Below are 19,537 nucleotides of genomic sequence, written 5' to 3'. Positions count from 1 at the left end.
GATAGTCCACAGCACGTCCGGATCCGCCTTAAGATTGACCAACTAGAATCGCCCTTAAGGTACTAGAATTTTCGGCACTTTTGAGCAAGATGTGTGACTGAATTTTTCTCTCAAAAACTCACTTTGAATACTTGAAAACTCGTTATAAATTGTGAACCCAGGCCACATATTTATAGGGGTATGGAAAGAGAATTGGAATCCTATTAGGATACGAATTAATTAAACTTAGAATCCTACAAGAACTCTAATTAATTAATTTATCAAATAGAATTAGGAATTTAATCATTAACCGAACTCTGCACGTTTTAGGAATCGTGCATGAACACAAACTCACACACACACACACGGCAGCCACGATGGGCCGCCCATGCGCGTGCGTGCGAGCAGCAGCCTACGCAGCGAGGCCCACGCATCCGCGGCCTTGGCGCGCGCTGGGCCTGCCTTGCGGTAGGCCTGGGCGCTGCCTTGGCTGGGCTTGTGGCGCGCGTTTGGCTTGCTGGGCGATGGCCTGGCTTCGAGCTGGGCCCTCGTCCGGCAGGCCTCGTCCGATGCTTATTCGTACGATACGCTTCCGATTAAATTTCCGATTCCGGAATTCATTTCCGATACGAACAATATTTAACATTTCCGATTCCGGAATTAATTTCCGTTTCGAACAAACATTTAATATTTCTGTTTCCGGAATTATTTTTCCGATTCCGATAATATTTCCGATTCTGACAATATTTCCGTTTCCGGCAATATTTCCGATTCTGGCAATATTTCCATTTCCGATAATATTTTCCGATACGTACCATGTTTCCGTTTCCGGCAACATCTACGACTTGGATAATATTTATATTTCCGATACGATCCATATTTCCGTTTCCGGCAATATCATCGTTTCCGGAGTATTCATTTCTTGCCTGTGACGATCTCAGCTCCCACTGAAACCAAGATCCGTCGATTCCGAATATTCATAGATGGAGTATTTAATGCCATTAAATACTTGATCCGTTTACGTACTATTTGTGTGACCCTACGGGTTCAGTCAAGAGTAAGCTGTGGATTAATTTCATTAATTCCACTTGAACTGAAGCGGCCTCTAGCTAGGCATTCAGCTCACTTGATCTCACTGAATTATTAACTTGTTAATTAATACTGAACCGCATTTATTAGACTTATCATAGAATGCATACTTGGACCAAGGGCATTATTTCCTTCAAATGGACAAAAATTTTGAACAAAACCACACGCCAACTTTAAAGAAGAAAGCAATTAAAGAAATTTATAATAAAATAAATAAAAGTATGTAATTGATAACATCCATCTAACTTCACGGACAACAAACTGACATGCAACAAATGCATTGGAATAGGATTGAGATCCCTATTCCATCCCTAGGTTGGAATAAGGCTAGTATTCCTATTTCCACCTAGGGGTTGGAGTAGGAATATTAACCCCATTCCATTGGAAAAAAGAAAAAAAAAAAAAATCTTACTGCTACTCATATAGGAACTGACCCACTACTCCACTAGGTAGGAATAGGAATGATGACCCTATTACTATTATTAATTACTTACTTCTTTTAATATTATTAATTATTTATTTTCATTATTTAATATCACTAATTATTAGTTACTCCACTAAATTTTTATTACTAATCATTTATTATTCTTATTTATTATTACTAAATATTAATTATTTATTTTTTATTATATATGATTTCATTATTATTCACTACTAATTACTGATTTTTTATTAATTATTACTAAATATTAATTCATAATGTTGCGTTTTTATTTTGATGTCAGCAAAAAAAAAACATGAGTTAGCGTGTTGGATGCGAGTGAAACAAAAAAAACAAGAAACATGGAATAGGATAGAGATCCCTATTCCATCCCTAGGTTGGAATAGGGCTAGTATTCATATTTCCACCTAGGGGTTGGAGTAGGAATATTAACCCCATTCCCTTGCAAAAAAATTGCTCAAATAGGAATGATGGCCCTATTTCTATTATTAATTACTTTTTTTTTTGTTATATATCATTTAATTATTTAATAAACATTACTGATTTTTTATTAATTCGTATTAATTATTTTCATTATTTATTATCACTAATTATTTGTTACTAAACTTTCGTTATTAATCATTTATTATTACTAAATATTAATTACTTACTTTTTGTTATATATGATTTAATTATTATTCAGTATTAATTAGGTTCGATTTTTTATTATAACTAATTATTAAGTCATAATTTTGCATTAATTAAACAAGAGTCAGCGTGTTGGCAATCCCTATCATTATCAATGTTTGATGACAGCGAAACAAAAAAAACAAGAAACATGGAATAAGGCCATGATCCCCATTCCATTCCTAGGATGGAATAGGGCCAATATTCTCATTCCTACCTAGGAATGGAATAGGATTCTTAGCCTATTCCATGTAAAACACGGAATAAGGTCGAGATTCCTATTCTGTGTTTTACATGGAATAGGGTTGAGAATCCTATTCTATACCTAGGAATAGGATTTCTGGCCCTATTCCATAAAAAAAAAATTCAAAAAAAAAAATTCATACCTGTAACTCGGCTGTAGACGACGGTGGAGGCGGCATCCCCTCTACTTGACTCGACGAGCTGGCCTTTGACTTCTTCTTGGGACCCTTTTCAAACTCGTTCATGGTGGGTGGATCGCGGATGACGGTGGTGGTGGGTGGGTCGTGGATGACGGTGGTGGTGGGTGGGTCGTGGATGACGGTGGTGGGGATGGGTCGTGGATGACGGTGGTGGTGGGTGGTGGATGACGGTGGTGGTGGTGGGTTGTGGATGCGGTGGTGGCCCCGGTGGGAAGGGGTGGAGATATTATGTAGAGAGAGAAAGTGATGTATGAGTTGGGGTGGGGTTGTTTAGGGGTGGGGTGGGGTGAATTTATAAGGGTATTATCGGGTTTTCACCATAAATAAAACGGGCGACATACGTAAAAGCGGGCGTCGAATAGCGTGGCACTAAATTATACGGAGTACGTATATGTGTATAATGTGAGATTTTCTACAAATTTGATCTTATATCTTCGATACTACTCCCGGATTATACGCATGCAGTATGTTTTTATTTACTCCTTATTTTTTTATTGGTAAGAAGAAGACTTTACCAAACCAACACTTCTCAACCTCTGAGCACACATGTTAGTCAGCTCAGCTATGCAGGCCAAAACTTAAATGTGTATGTACACATGCAATATATGAAGCTAGTTATTCAGAGTATAAAGAAAACATAAAATGTAAAAAGAATTACTCACAAAAAAAACTTACAAAAGAAGAAAAACTATACTTGTATTTCAGTATTCCAACTGTCCAACATGAAAGAAAAATTACGTTACAAGGTGCTAGTCCTTTTTTCATGCAAAAAGAAAGAAAAAAAAAGTAAAAGAAAAGCTAAGAATACATCATATACTCCGTAGCTTCTACTTGTACTACGTAGTATTATACGAGTATGTACATAGAATTTTCTTCTCTCTTTTTCCTGTATTTGTTTATAGTTCCTGTATTTGTTTATAGTAAGCTAGGTTTGTGTTTAGCAAACTAAATAAATGACAAAAATAAAATAAAAAATACAAACCCTATAAGATTAGTAATGTACACAACATTACAATAATTAATTAAGACTCCGATCCTAATTTTATTTTGAGAAATTAAGATCAAATTAATAAATTTAATATATTAAGCAGCGCGATTAATCATCTCCATAAATTGTTGCATGGATTCTTGCCTCTGCAACCTCATCTCATCATTAAACTTGTTAATGAACGCTTCAACTCGGCGATTCAACTCGTCCTGACCTAGTGATGGCTCCTTCTTCAGCTTGGTAACAAATGACGCCGGCGGCGGTGGTGGTGGCGGTAAGTAATTGGTCCGTTCATGAAACGTCTCTGACTTCTTCACCACCGCCGGGAGTGGAAAAGAGTCGTCGAGCAAGTCGATTTGACGGTCCTGATTCTCCCACGTGTCCGACTTCTTCAGGTGCCTTGTTAAAGGGATGTGTCGTCCTTCAGTTATGGCCTTCCAAGTGCTTTCTAAGGTATCATGTTTCTTTGGCTTGGATACTTTCAATGACTTCCCACCTATCATATGAAAATAAAATGGACGTTTCATATATTATCATAAAACAAATGTTTTTGTTTACATATATGAAAATATAATTTTTGGACCATACAATGACAACATTTAAATTAAACGTCCATAGTTCGATCTTCTTATCTGTTTCATTCACTTTATTTCAACTTAATTCTGAAAAAATAAGTTCATTAAGTTCAGTTAAGATAAATTCAGAAAAATAAGAGTTGGTCAATAAAATTTGTAACTAAAATAAATTTTGTCAAATTCAGATAAAGTTAGTTAAATTCAAATAAATCCAAATAAAATAAGTATAGAAAAAGGGAAAAATTATCTGATTTGAACGTACTAAAGAGCTTGCTACCTTTAAAAGTGCATAACTGAACGTTAAATTTAGTCGTACTTTAACTTTTTACCTTAGATTTAATTAACACTTATATCCAAATTGTCAAAACTATAGTTTCTTCAATTTTAAGTGGCTGAAATCTTAAACCTTACAAGTATATTTTTCTTATGAGAATTATGAGTATAGACAAACCATTTATTGACTAATTAACTTTACATGACTACTACGTATAATTTATGTAAACGATTTGGCGTATATATGAAGTGTCATACTCTAATAATTTGCATTTACACTACATGCACCGACCACTGACGACCAGTTGTAATTAATTTAGATAAAATGATAACCTTAAATCACTTAACCGTTGTTTAATTGATAACGTAATAAAAAAGTCAACATACGATTCTTCAATGTTTTCACACCAAAGTAGAAATTAGAAAATTAACTAATGAGGTCCTAGTTAATTAGTCTAGTAATTAAAACTGATGGTTAATGTACCGTAGTTATCATATACGATTTCTCTATTTATAACTTATATAGCCTTCGTATCTCATTTAGTCATTCGTACCAAAAAAGAAATTAGAAAATTATATTATTTTTTTAAAAAAAAAGTGTGGAAAAGTAGTTAGTCAAGGTCAACTTTCCTAACGGCTTCATTAGATCTTGTAATCTTTCTCACTATCGACCACTACAGTAAAGCCACTTCATTGTTGTACGCTTTGTAGTTTAAAGTTTAAGTTACTTGAAGATTCCAGCAAGTTAAAGTACAAATTTAACCTTTATTTAATTTTTGGTCAAACGTCACACACACAAGTGACACAACGCAACATCCTAATTACTCCTAGATCTCAACTAATTGACACCCCCACTTCAATCAATCTCACTAACATAAAATATCTTAATTAATAATTATAATCTCTCCGTTTTTCTTAACGAGTACGGCGTAAAATAAAGTAACATGTACGAAGTCCATGGTACACGTAACACTATTTTTAAGATGTTTAGAAATATTTTCACATTTTCGCATAAGAATGGTTACTCTTTGATGCAATGTAATAATTGTTTATGATTAGATATTGTCATTTTATAAATCCGATGATGGCTAGTTCATGATATGTAATAAAATAAACATAATAATGAGTGCTTTAAAAAAAAAAAAAAAATCATGTTAAAATTTTTTAAGGGCCTGTTCTACTTTATTTTTTAGTTTTAGTTTTATGTTTGATATAAAATTAAAATATGAAAATATGAAAACCATGTTATCAGGTTTTAAAATTAACATGATTACTATGAGTATGATTACTAAGTTTATGATTTAAGATAAACATATATCAATGAGGTCATGATCGAGTGGTTAAGAGTGAGGGCATATGTACAATATGTCTCAGGTTCAATTTCTCCCGATTTCATTTGTAATTTATATTGCCATTTATGGCTTATTCCCACAAAAAAAAACAAAAAACAAAACATATGATTTTCAAAAATTGAAAATTAAAGATGACACCAAATGAGCTCTAAATTAGTGGGTCGGGCTTTATTTAGGGGTTAGGACAATGTAACAATTGGCAAGTAATTTACGGAGTAATTGGTTACCTTCGGCAAGAGAGGGTTTAGCTTTAGCAGGGCGACGATGCTGACCAAATCTAGAAGAAGCCGGCGGTTTCTCCGACAAAAGCTCCGGTGAAAACTTCACCTGCCTTTTCAATTGCGGAGTCAGCGACGGCGGAGGAGTCCACGTGGATCGTTTAACAACCATGGATTCCTCTTCTTCTTCTTCTACCCTTGTTCCTTTGATAACAACATCCTCCTCAACAACTCTTTTCTCTCTCTCCTCCACCACCCTCTCAACAACCTCAACGTCCTTCACCGAAACGACGTCGTTGTAGAAACCAGCTCCAACAACATTATCAACAACAACTTCCGCAACGGAAACAACACCGCCGCCGTATGGGGAGAATTGATGATCAGCACGTACCGAGATAACGTCATGAATCTCATGATGATGTTGTGGCTGATTCGGCAACTTGAAAGCAGGCGGTGGCGCGTGATGGACCTCATGGTGGTTTGTATGGTGGTTGTGGTGGAGGCGGGAGGTGGCTACGATGGCTAAAATGATAGCGTTAATGATGAAGTAAAGATAAGGTGGACGGAGCCAAGAGCGGAGGGTGGAAACAAAAGACGGAAGGTCGACGGTGGCGGTTGCGGTGGCGGAAGAAAAGAAAGTTGGCATGGACATAAAGAGGAGGATGGAAATGGAGAGGACTCCAGTTGACATAAGAATGATTTTTACTGATGACACTATCAAGGTTTTTCCGTTACCCATTAGATCGAGTGCTTATGGATTCAGCTCGAGTCAGCTGGTACACTCGCACTAGAACAAAAAGAACGAGGGAGCTGAGTATTAATTAATTTTATTTATTTTTATTTTTATTTTTTGAAAGGCGAGGATTGCGGGAGGAAATGAAGGTATGGGAGTGGGAATGGAGCGTAGTGTAGGGAGATTTTTGGGTTGTTTGGGGAGAGTGGGAGGTGGGGGTGGTAGGATTATATAGAGAGGATTCGGAGGTGGTGGGACTGAACATAATTGACGCGGTTTTTGTTAGAGAGATATCAAGTATGAACTATTTGCGCCGTTGGATTTGGATCGAATGGTGATTAATTGATTATGGCAGGGGTATGGGTGTTACTCTATTAAGGAACTAGATTATTGGACATGGGTCAACAATAAATAAAGATCATTTTCATTTTTTAATTTACTTTTTTATATTTTCAATCCTTCCTTATAATATTTTTGAGTCACCTTCCTTATAATTTCAGATTTTTCATGAAATATCCCTTAATTTTCACGAAATTCACCAAATGCCCCTCAACTTTCAGAAATTCACCAAATACCCCTCACTTTTAATATAATACCCAAACTACCTTTACTAATGACACGCCGTTCGTTCGCCGTTAGCCTACTTTTCTAATTCACCAAATGCCCCTACAATGTAACTTATTTCACCAAATACCCCTATTTTAAAATATAATTCACCAAATGCCCAAATGTAAAAATTACCTTTTTAAGGGGGTTGCTAAATGCAGCATGATTTTACTTAACGCAACCCTTTTTTCTTTCATTTGTTTCATTCTGAAAAAAAAAAACCTAACCCCCACTTTTATTGTTTTCTCTCAACTTTCCCCTATTATTTTTATCGGATTTTTCATGAAATGCCCCCGAGGTTTGCCTTAATGCACCAAATACCCCTAAACTTTCCAGAATGCACCAAATACCCCCGAGGTTTAAAACAATGACATAAAATGCCCTTAATGAGCATTTTCCGTCCATTCTGTTAAGTCTCCGTTAGCATAAAATTACTTTTTTGCCCTTACTCAACTAATTTCTCTACTAATTCTAATATTAACACTTAATTATATTAATTAAACCCAAAAATTTAATTAACTACTGTTATTTAAAAAAAAATGTTATCAAAAAAAAAAAAAAAAAAAAAACCCAATTTTTTTTCTGGGCTCTTCTTCTTCAAGCAATTTCTGGGCATTCTTCTTCCTTCACGCCATCAATCATCATTGTCATCATCTTCTTCTTTTTCTTCTTATTCCACCATCATCATCCCTAACTAAAACCCTATCTCATTAACTTGCCCTTGATCGGTCTTTTCTCTCTCCTCACCATCACTTTCCTTCATCCCTCCTAAAAAAACCCACCATTTTCTCTCTCCTCAAGCTACAACAATGGTGGATTTACAACCCATTTTATTGCCGAATAACAGCAACATCAGCAACAACACTTCATTAATCTGTGTTTTCAGTGCCACCACCACCACCACCAAACCACCCCCCCGCACTTCCCCCACCGAATTCCTCAGTTCTCCCCACTGCCGCCACCACCAAACCCCCAAACCCCCACCACCAAACCCCCACCTTCCCCCGCACTTCCCCCACGTTACTCACCCCACCGCCGCCGCCACAAACCCCGCTCCACCTTCCTCGTCGTCGGGGTTTCCCTCATTGCTGATATGGGGATCAATTTTGCGACGTTTTCCTCGATTTGCGGCGTTTCCCCTCGATTATTGCAACGAGGATTGCTGATTATTTGAATCCACCATTGCTGATTTGGGGATCAATTTTTTTGTAAGGGTTTGTGTTGTAGATCTGAATTTTAGGAGAGAGGAAAATGGAATTTGTTTGTTTGAGTTTGAGTTGAATCTTTGAACGGGGGGATAGTAGAAAACTTGTCTGTTCAGGTGAAATAATGGGGTTTGGTGGTGGTTGTTGGTGAAGTTCATGAAAAAGGAAAGAGAAAGAGAAAGAGACAGAGAAAAGATAAAAGGAATAAAAAGAGGGAAAAAAATAATTCATGTTAACGGGGGACTTAACGGAGTTAACGGAAAATAGTCATTTTGGACATTTTGTGTATTTATACTAAACCTCAGGGGTATTTGGTGCATTCTGGAAAGTTTAAGGGTATTTGGTGCATTAAGACAAACCTCAGGGGCATTTCATGAAAAATCCCTATTTTTATTCACGTAAACTTGAATTTTTTTAGTGTAACGTGTATGTGATAAAATTAGAATACGTATTTGGATTGACATGGACGATTTTTTTTGAATTGGAAGACCTTGGAATTGAGGTAATATCCGTTTTTTTCTGTTTTTTTCGAGTCACTTCATGTAACTTATATGAAATATACACTTCCATTTTGTACAGATTGAACAAAACAAAATTAGCTATTTCGTATAGATTGAACATAGTGGAACTAACTATTTCGTACAGATTGAACAAAATAGAGTTAACTATTTCATACAGATTGAACAAAATATAGTTAACTATTTCATACAGAAACCAAAGAATTAAAAAGGGTATTTCTGGTTTTTTACAGGGGTGCGCCAAAGTAATTGAAGGTTGCGTATAGCAACCGTGCTTTTTAAAGCCCAACAACTAGTTTTTTGGGATTGAAAAATAGCCGTAGCTTATTGTTTTAGTATAAATAACCTTATTCTGAGTGTTTATTTAATCGCCAAATTGTTTTGTTGTAGTTTCATCTCAGTTTGTGTCATGAGTTATCATTCAAAATCATCATCCACACATAATGAGTCTATTACCTCTTGTTTTGCATGAATATAAGTTAAAATCACTACTCAAGGAAAGGAAAGGAAAAAAGGGCCTCCATATTGCCGATAACCAATTGATATTACACTCTATTACCTCTACTAGCGGAGTATCATATTCTTGTTATCCAAGCAGATAAGCGAGAAGAAAGTCATGTTCTTAATCTCGTTTCGTGGCCTCAAATAACCGTGAACCAAACACGCATCAAACTCATTAAGTGGTGTTAGTCTTTTGAGTAGAGTTTCATTTGGTTGGTCTTTTATTTTGGAGACATTCTCTTAATTGTATCGCTATTTTCATATGCCACTCTATAAGAAATGTAAATAAGTAAATTGAGGCATTATATATTTGTATCAAGTGTATTGCTTGCATATACAAAGTACCAAGTAGTACTTGGCCTAACCTAGTTGTTGAGATTGTATCTTACAACCTCAAAGTTGTATTTTGGGGGTGAGGATTCCCTTCCCTTGAGTATCCTCTTATACTCAAGGGGCTTACTTATTAACTCGGGCCAAATAGTTCTAAACTGTAACATACCATTGCCATAGTATCTATCATCACACTGCCTTATATCTTCCATAGTCTCAACTCTCAAGTGACTGGAAAGTTTTGGTGACTAAAACAATAAGCTACGGCTATTTTTCAATCCCAAAAAACTAGCCATTGGGCTTTAAAAAGGTAATTTTTACATTTGGGTATTTGGTGAATTATATTTTAAAATAGGGGTATTTGGTGAAATAAGTTACATTGTAGGGGCATTTGGTGAATTAGAAAAGTAGGCTAAAGGCGGACTAACGGCGGACTAACGGCGCGTCATTAGTAAGGGTAGTTTGGGTATTATATTAAAGGTGAGGGGTGAAGGAAATAATGCCCTTGGTCCAAGTATGCATTCTATGTTAAGTCTAATAAATGCGGTTCAGTATTAATTAACAAGTTAATAATTCAGTGAGATCAAGTGAGCTGAATGCCTAGCTAGAGGCCGCTTCAGTTCAAGTGGAATTAATGATATTAATCCACAGCTTACTCTTGACTGAACCCGTAGGGTCACACAAATAGTACGTAAACGGATCAAGTATTTAATGGCATTAAATACTCCATCTATGAATATTCGGAACCGACGGATCTTGGTTTCAGTGGGAGCTAAGATCGTCACAGGCAAGAAATGAATACTCCGGAAACGATGATATTGCCGGAAACGGAAATATGGATCGTATCGGAAATATAAATATTATCCAAGTCGTAGATGTTGCCGGAAACGGAAACATGGTACGTATCGGAAAATATTATCGGAAATGGAAATATTGCCAGAATCGGAAATATTGCCGGAAACGGAAATATTGTCAGAATCGGAAATATTACCGGAATCGGAAAATAATTCCGGAAACGGAAATATTAAATATTTGTTCGAAACGGAAATTAATTCCGGAATCGGAAATATTAAATATTGTTCGTATCGGAAATGAATTCCGGAATCGGAAAATTTAATCGGAAGCGCATCGTACGAATAAGCATCGGACGAGGCCTGCCGGACGAGGCCCAGCACGAAGCCAGGCCATCGCCCAGCAAGCCAAGCGCGCCGCACAAACAGCCACGCCAGGCCCAGCGCAAGGCCAGGCCCAGCAGGCTGCGCAGCGCGCACAGCGCGCACAGCACGCGCAGCGCGCAGCGCGCGCGGGCGCTGCGTGGGCTGCTGCTCGCGCGCACGCATGGGGCCCATCGTGGCAGCCGTGCGTGTGTGTGCAAGTGTTTGTGTTCGTGCACGTTTCCTAAAACATGCAGAGTTCGGTTAATGATTAAATTCTTAATTCTATTTGATAAATTAATTAAATTAGAGTTCTTGTAGGATTCTAGGTTTAATTAATTTGTATCTGAATAGGATTTCGATTCCCTTTCCATACCCCTATAAATATGAGGCTAGGGCTCACAATTTAGAACAAGTTTAAAAGTATTCAAAAGTGAGTTTTTTGAGAGAAAATTAAAACACACATCTTGCTCATAAAAGTGCCGAAATTTTCTAGTACCTTAAGGGCGATTCTAGTTGGTCAATCTTAAGGCGGATCCGGACGTGCTGTGGACTATCTACGGAGGGACGACACTTGGAGTCCTAAAGACTTGTTCTTGTTCGGTTCGGGCGCAGCTAGGGAGGGCACGCAACAAAGAGTATGCATCTAAATTATGCTATATGATTATGTGTAAATAATATGTTGTCCTGGGTTAATGGTTGTTTCCGCATGATCTATGTAATGTCATATGTATCATAACCTAACAAGGGGCATTTGGTGAATTTCTGAAAGTTGATGGGCATTTGGTGAATTTCTGAAAGTTGAGGGGCATTTGGTGAATTTCGTGAAAATTGAGGGGTATTTCATGAAAAATCCGTTATAATTTTATTCTACCATTTACGCATGAATTTTATGCATAAAAAAAAAAGTGAAATAAGTGGGGAAGTTGCACTTTGGTATTATGATCCGATAAATCTACTCGTCCTCTATTTTTTTAGAAAACGGATTTTTTTTAATCGCATTTGTCAATGCAATATTGTAATCATTACTATCTTAATTATTTATTGGGTAAAAATTATAAAAAGTTAATATTGTAATAAGATGATTCTAAATACTCCCTCCGTTCTTAAATATTAGTCTCCTTTTGACTTTTTAATCCGTTTCAACTCAATATTTAAATGTGAATATCTCCAAATACATACGTTAAAAAAATATAAAAATTTGATATTACTCCCTCCATTTCTAAATGTTCTAATAATCAAGAACAGATGGAGTATTTTTTTTATTAGGAAAATTTGGTAATATTAATCCAATCTTTGACCGATTTTTTTTATTAAGTCCACCTACTATATATTTTTTTAATAATCCCACATTTACTACCCAACGACTTTTATTGGGCTTAAGTGACCGATAACCGGTGAAAAGTCAACGAGATGGCGATGAATTGATGATGATGACCGAATATATCAAGGGAGAAGAGAGAGAGAGAGATTACTGCCACTTAGGGACATATTACCGCATACAACATGTTTATTAACTGCCAATAAAAAGTCGTTGTGTAGTAAATGTGGGGTTATTATAAAATATGTCGTAGTTGGGCTTAATAAAGAAAAATCTGCCAAAGATTGGATTAATATTAACAAATTTTCCTTTTTCTTAAGTATACATCACAATCGAGAGTTAAATTAATTATATTAATATTCTAAAATCCAAATTGTGTCATTTAAAAGGAACGGATGAGGTAGTTGTTAGTAGAAAAGAATTCATAAAAAATCTCTCATATTTACATCTCCATGATCGCACTTGTGAACAATAAAATTTAGTGTTTAATTTATTATAGTCATTATGTATGTGAATCAGATGATAGGGTAAATTGTTTCCTTTGGTTTCACCCGGTCCATATAAGAATAATCCAGATAAATATCGAGTGTTTACGTTGAGATGTGTGGATTTTTTTTATTACTAATTTTTTTTTTTTTGGACATACAGGTCAGTAATTTACCAATTTTTTTTTTCAAAAGGAGGCCAGTAATCCTTAGGCTCCGTTTGTTTAGGTGTAAAACATTTTCAATGTAAAATGATTTTCATTGAAAACACAATTCCAAAATTAGTTTTCCGTTGTTTGATTCCATGTAAGAAAAATGATGAAACAAAAGGAAAATGAAAGGGAAAGTAAGCGGGTAGTGAGAGTAGTGCACAAGAGAGGTAAGGAAAAAGGAAGGAAAACAGTTTTCCCTTCATTTTGAAGGGAAAATGGTTTTTCATCATTGGAAGAGCAATTTTACTCATAGGAAAAATGGTTTTACACTCCCTTGCAAACCAAATAATGTAAAATTGAAAATAGAGAAAAACTGTTTTTTAGAAAAATATTTTACGTCCTACCAAACAGAGCCTTTGTGTGAGAGCTGAGGAAAATGATTTAGTCATATGGAAAACATTTTGTTTAAAAAAGCATTTTAATTTCTAAATATGATACTATATGAGATATTAAGCCTACGTTATGTTCACCTTAGTTATTTCACAAACAATATATATTTGTAGACAATAATTTAGTTGGTGGATAAATTAAGGTGCATGACAGTGAGCATGCTACACACTTAAAAAAAACACAAGTATTGTAAAGTATTGTTTGTGTTAAAACACATAGAATTGTTCAGAGAACATGAGCTATTTTATTTATTTAATTTTATTTTTTGCTAGGCAAGTAAGGGAATATATTAATGCTCAAACAACTTACAACCTACACTAGCTCAATGGGAAACAAACCAACTAGGTTGGACTCCTTCACCAAAGAACTAGGAAAAACTAAGCCATTACAAGCTCATAAACCATAAGCTATCCTTCCTACTTACTTTCTTAGGCATTACATACAAGATTCTCTCCTTTACAGATTGCTTGATCTTACTCACCACATGCTGCACAGTTGGGACAGAAGCATTCCAGAAACTGCTGTTTCTACTATGCCAAATGAAGTACACTGCTGCTGCCAAGGCTGCATAGACAACTTGCTTCCTGAATTTTGTCAATCTACTATGACTTGTCACTCTCAGAAGCTGGAGTAGAGTACAGGATAAAGCAGATAAATTCAACCAAACTTTAAGTGCCATAATACATCTGCTACTGTAAGGACAATTAAAGAACAGATGAGAGTGTTCCTCATCAAACTGACCACAGAGAAGACAGGTTGCAGAGTAGGAAATTCCAATTCTTGCCAGTTTTGTAGTGGTTTGGAGCCTTTCCTGCACAGCTAACCAACAGATGAATCTATGCTTGGGAATGTTTAACCTATTCCACACCATACAGTCCCAATGAATCAGAGGTTTTACACCAATGATCTTCTCATAAACACCCTTCACAGAATAGTGAGTGATAGCAACAAACTCTGCCTGAGTATACACTAATTTGAGCATCTCTTTTGTAGCACAGATCCTTTTCCAATACCAGCTAGCAAAAGCTTTAGGCTGATAAGTCCACCAATCCCCATCCTTTACATACACTGCATTAATCCACTTAATCCACACATTATCTTGTTTAGAAGCAATAGCCCAGACATACTTTCCCATACCGGCTATGTTCCATTCGAATACATCTCTGAAACCCAGACCCCCATATTTCTTGTCACAACAAGATCTTTCCCAGGAGATGTTGCTTGGCTTATTGCTGTAAGCCTGTCCACTCCATAGGAATGCTCTGCACACTTTGTTAACATTCTGCAACACCTGTTTGGGTAGAATGAAGATTTGTGCCCAATACATGTGAAGGCTAAGAAAAACTGAATTTATGAGCTGCACTTTAGCTGTGTAAGACAAGTTCCTAGAACTCCATATTTTAATTCTAGAAATCATCCTATCAACTAAAACATCACACTGAGCTGCAGAGATTCTCTTAGCACAGATAGGCACCCCTAGATATTTAAAGGGCAAATTGCTTCTGGTGAAACCAGAAACACTTACAATTCTAGCACAATCTCTCTCAGGCATACCACAGCAGTAGATAGCAGATTTGTGTTTGTTTGCAAGAAGACCAGTAGAATTAGAAAAAAGCTTAAAAGCTTGCAGCATGAGATAGACAGATGGAAAATCACCTTTGCTACACATAATGAGATCATCAGCAAAGCACAAATGGGTGAGTTTAATACCTTGGCATCTAGGATGGAACTGGAATAGATGATGTTCACTCATTTTATGGAGGATTCTGGAAAGCTATTCCATACAAAGAACAAAGAGGAGAGGAGAGATAGGATCTCCCTGCCTTAATCCTCTTTTAGACTTGAAGAAGCCATGCATTGTGCCATTTAACATTAAGGAGAATTTTGGAGTGGTCACACATTCCATGACAAGATCCACAAAATCACCTGGAAAGCCTAACTGGTTCATCATTTCCTGTAAAAACTCCCAATCTACAGTATCATAAGCCTTTTGCAAATCAATTTTCTGAAGGAAATAATGCCCTTGGTCCAAGTATGCATTCTATGTTAAGTCTAATAAATGCGGTTCAGTATTAATTAACAAGTTAATAATTCAGTGAGATCAAGTGAACTGAATGCCTAGCTAGAGGCCGCTTCAGTTCAAGTGGAATTAATGATATTAATCCACAGCTTACTCTTGACTGAACCCGTAGGGTCACACAAATAGTACGTAAACGGATCAAGTATTTAATGGCATTAGATACTCCATCTATGGATATTCGGAATCGACGGATCTTGGTTTCAGTGGGAGCTGAGATCGTCACAGGCAAGAAATGAATACTCAGGAAACGATGATATTGCCGGAAACGGAAATATGGATCGTATCGGAAATATAAATATTATCCAAGTCGTAGATGTTGCCGGAAACGGAAACATGGTACGTATCGGAAAATATTATCGGAAATGGAAATATTGCCAGAATCGGAAATATTGCCGGAAACGGAAATATTGTCAGAATCGGAAATATTATCGGAATCGGAAAATAATTCCGGAAACGGAAATATTAAATATTTGTTCGAAACGGAAATTGATTCCGGAATCGAAAATATTAAATATTGTTCGTATCGGAAATGAATTCCGGAACCGGGAATTTAATCGGAAGCGTATCGTACGAATTAGCATCGGACGAGGCCTGCCGGACGAAGGCCCAGCACGAAGTCGGGCCATCGCCCAGCAAGCCAAACGCGCGCCCAGCCAAGGCAGCGCCCAGGCCCACCGCAAGGCAGGCCCAGCGCGCGCCAAGGCCATGGCCTCGCTGCGTGGGCTGCTGCTCGCACGCACACGCATGGGCGGCCCTCGTGGTTGCCGTGTGTGTGTGAGTTTGTGTTCATGCATGATTCCTAAAACTATTAGAGTTAGTATATGATTAAATTCCTATTCCTAAAAGGATAAATTAATTAATTAGAGTTCTTGTAGGATTCTAAGTTTAATTAATTCGCATCCTACTAGGATTCCAATTCCCTTTCCATAACTTTATAAATACGTGCCTAGGGTCACATATTTTAGATGATGATTCAAGTATTCAAAGTGAGTTTTGAGAGAAAAATTCAGCCATATTTCTTACCTAAGAGTGCCGAAAATTCTAGTACCTTAAGGGCGATTCTAGTTGGTCAATCTTAAGGCGGATCCGGACGTGCTGTGGACTATCTACGGAGGGACGACACTTGGAGTCCTAAAGACTTGTTCTTGTTCGGTTCGGGCGCAGCTAGGGAAGGCACGCAACAAAGAGTATGCATCTAAATTATGCTATATGATTATGTGTAAATAATATGTATTCCTGGCTTAATGGTTGTTTCCGCATGATTTATGTATTGTCATATGTATCATAACCTAACAGTGGTATCACGAGCCCCTTATTATTTTCATAATCTAAATTGCATGAACATGGTTAAATATTACAAATTTGCAAGAATTAAAAGGGGTGATTAATTTTCGTAATTGTTAATTAATTGCAAATTGCGTTTATTTAATTATACGTACGCAGTTTTTTCGGCAGTTTCTTCGTTACTCATCCAAATCGAGTGATTTTTGTGTCAATTCCGCATGTAAAAGGCATTCTAAAATTTTGACAAAAAATAAATATTTTTCTGCCGAACCCAGAATTCTCAAATTCGAAGCCTAACTATGACTTTTCGAAGGTTTTAGTTTTTCGAATGCAAAATTTCGTAAATTTAAGATGTTAAATTAAATATTTGCGATTCTTGTTGATAAATCTTGAATTTTTGATTGACCTACTGTATATGTTTAACAAGTTTGAATGCCTAGCCTTGTTAATTATGCAATCTAATTTGTAATTATGATTAATTTGTTGAAAATTAGAATAATTTAGAATTAATTTGATTTTCATAATTAATTATAATTTAATTAGAAACCTATGATTAAAAACCACCATAAAAATTGTAAATTTATGATAAATTTTAAATTTTTATGACCAAGACTTGAATCCATGACAATCGGAAATCAATTGAATAATAAATTTTCGATTTTTCGCCCTAAAATTATGAAATTAATATTATTTATTAATTTGTCATTAATTTTAAATATAAATTTTAAATTTTATGCGATTCGTTCATATAACTTGCACGCAAAAAGAAATGGACGCTTCGTGTTACCCTTAAGGGGTGTTGTATAGTGCGGGCATGCGACGACGAGCAAGGGAGCTCGTCGCCCGTGCGGCACGAATGCAATGAGCAAGGCATGGTGCACGAGCACAAGGCAGCAGCCCTGCCTTGTGTCGTGGGCCACGAGCTATGGACGAATGGGCATGGGCGAAAGGCAAGCCATGGCAGTCGCGTGTGGGCAGCAAGCGAGCTGCGCCACAACACGCACTGCCTCGCGCAAGGGCGCGCAGCGAGCGCAAGCTCGCGTGCCACGAGCGTTGCGCCCAGTGTTGATCGCGCGCAATTGCTCGCGCACAGCGAGCGATGGCTCGCGCGCACAGCGAGCGATGGAGCGCGCGCAGCGAGCGCTGGCGAGCGCGCAGAGCGAGCGATGGCTCGCGTGCGTCGAGCGCTGGCGCGCGCGCAGCGAGCACCACAGCGTGCGATGGCTTGCGATGGAAGATGCAGCAGCTATGCGACGAGCGCATGGGCTGCGCGCACATGGCCAGCAATGGCTGTGTGCGTGCGGCCCATGGGCGTGCAATGCGTAGGGTGTTTGCGTTGCGATTAGATCGTTTTGAATGTTTAATTTGAAAATTTTCAGTTTACGTAATTTTAATTAATTTTAAAATTAATAATTTAAATTATTTTCTTGGATTTTAATTTTGAATATTGTAATTATAATAAATTTTATTTATTCTAATTATTTTACTAAAATTAAAATCATGAATTAATTTAAATACGACTGAAATTAAATTAAACTTTTTGGATTCAATTATAAATTTATATGAGCTTTAAATTTTAATTAAATTTGTATGTTTCCGGTTAGACTTGAAATACATTTTTATGTTAAAAATTAGTAAAGCATATGAATTTATTGGTTTAAGTGGGAGCCCTTTTAGTCATAAGACTCTTGATTAGGTCTACAAATCCTTAAGTTTAAAACAACTTGATTAGAATTAATAAGGACTGAATAATTGGTAGATTATTAGAGCCCTTGATTAATTGCTGCAAATGTTTACGTGATGCATAATGTGTTTTACTAACCAGCTATGTGGGCCATTCATGATAATGAATGGGTGAATGGTATATATTGTATATGTACTGTTTTGCAGGTTATGAAGTGACTAGTATGGCCCAAATAGGATAGAAAATATGGTCTGCGTACCATTAATTTGAATGTAATTGGTCTAAAGTACCAAAGTTATTTTTCAATTCAAATATGGTCTGCGTACCATCAAATAGTTGTAATTAGTTATAGCTTATCCTATTTGAAGAAAATGGTGCCTCCCACGGAGATTTTCAAGACGGACTTTGAAGTTAAAGCTTCAAGATGAAGTCGGGCCATACTAGATCACATTTATCTTATGCATGTTCTAAGTTATTTATTGCTTTTAATTATGTCTTAAAATGCATGAGATCAAAAGCTTGATTATGTTGCATAATTAAGGATTTTAGTTCACTTAAAATCTAACCAACATAGTAAGAGCCTTAAGTTCCAAACTTAAAAATTGAGTTAAAAGGTGCCATGCCAAAATATACACTTGCTTGGATATCCTTTACATCAATCTAGTAATAGTTTTCGCTCAGCGAGGTGTTACTTATTGGTCCTAAAGGGGCAAGGTACACAAATAATTGTGAGTACATGTTAGTTTTGGTGAAACTCAACGATATAAGTAAGGAGTCCTTTTATGTCGTGGCAAAATCGATAGGTTTACCTAATAAGTTCTTAGACGTACCTATCAACCAAGAATAGTTTCTAGACTATTAGCAAAAGGCTTTTGCTTACCTAAGATGTTCTAGGATTAAGTCGACAAACTGTGCTTAGTTCTTCAATGATTTTAGGATCTTGGAATCATTTTATTCACACCTGCCGGAATACATAACTTGAATAAAATGCTTAATAAACATTGAATTA

The 19,537-nt window shown here is 36.6% G+C and overlaps 1 protein-coding gene across 1 annotated transcript; it reads right to left on the bottom strand.

The window, feature by feature from the left end:
* Positions 1 to 3,290: 3,290 nt before the first annotated feature.
* Positions 3,291 to 6,969, bottom strand: LOC110775388 (uncharacterized). The gene is made up of 2 exons (XM_021979999.2): positions 6,035 to 6,969; positions 3,291 to 4,103 (listed from the first exon to the last, which is right to left on the bottom strand). Exons 1-2 carry the CDS (start codon positions 6,762 to 6,764, stop codon positions 3,703 to 3,705), a joined length of 1,131 nt encoding a protein of 376 aa, XP_021835691.2. The 5' UTR covers positions 6,765 to 6,969; the 3' UTR covers positions 3,291 to 3,702.
* Positions 6,970 to 19,537: the final 12,568 nt, after the last annotated feature.

The sequence above is a fragment of the Spinacia oleracea genome, chromosome 6, assembly GCF_020520425.1.
Source record: "Spinacia oleracea cultivar Varoflay chromosome 6, BTI_SOV_V1, whole genome shotgun sequence".
NCBI lineage: Eukaryota > Viridiplantae > Streptophyta > Magnoliopsida > Caryophyllales > Amaranthaceae > Spinacia > Spinacia oleracea.
This window is presented reverse-complemented; position numbering and strand designations above follow the sequence as displayed.

Excerpts from the sequence above, each read along its gene's own strand:
- LOC110775388 (XM_021979999.2), bottom strand. The coding sequence starts at position 6,764 with ATGGGTAACGGAAAAACCTTGATAGTGTCATCAGTAAAAATCATTCTT. Across the intron at positions 4,104-6,034 it reads TAAACCCTCTCTTGCCGAAG|GTGGGAAGTCATTGAAAGTA; the intron begins GTAACCAATTAC and ends TTCATATGATAG.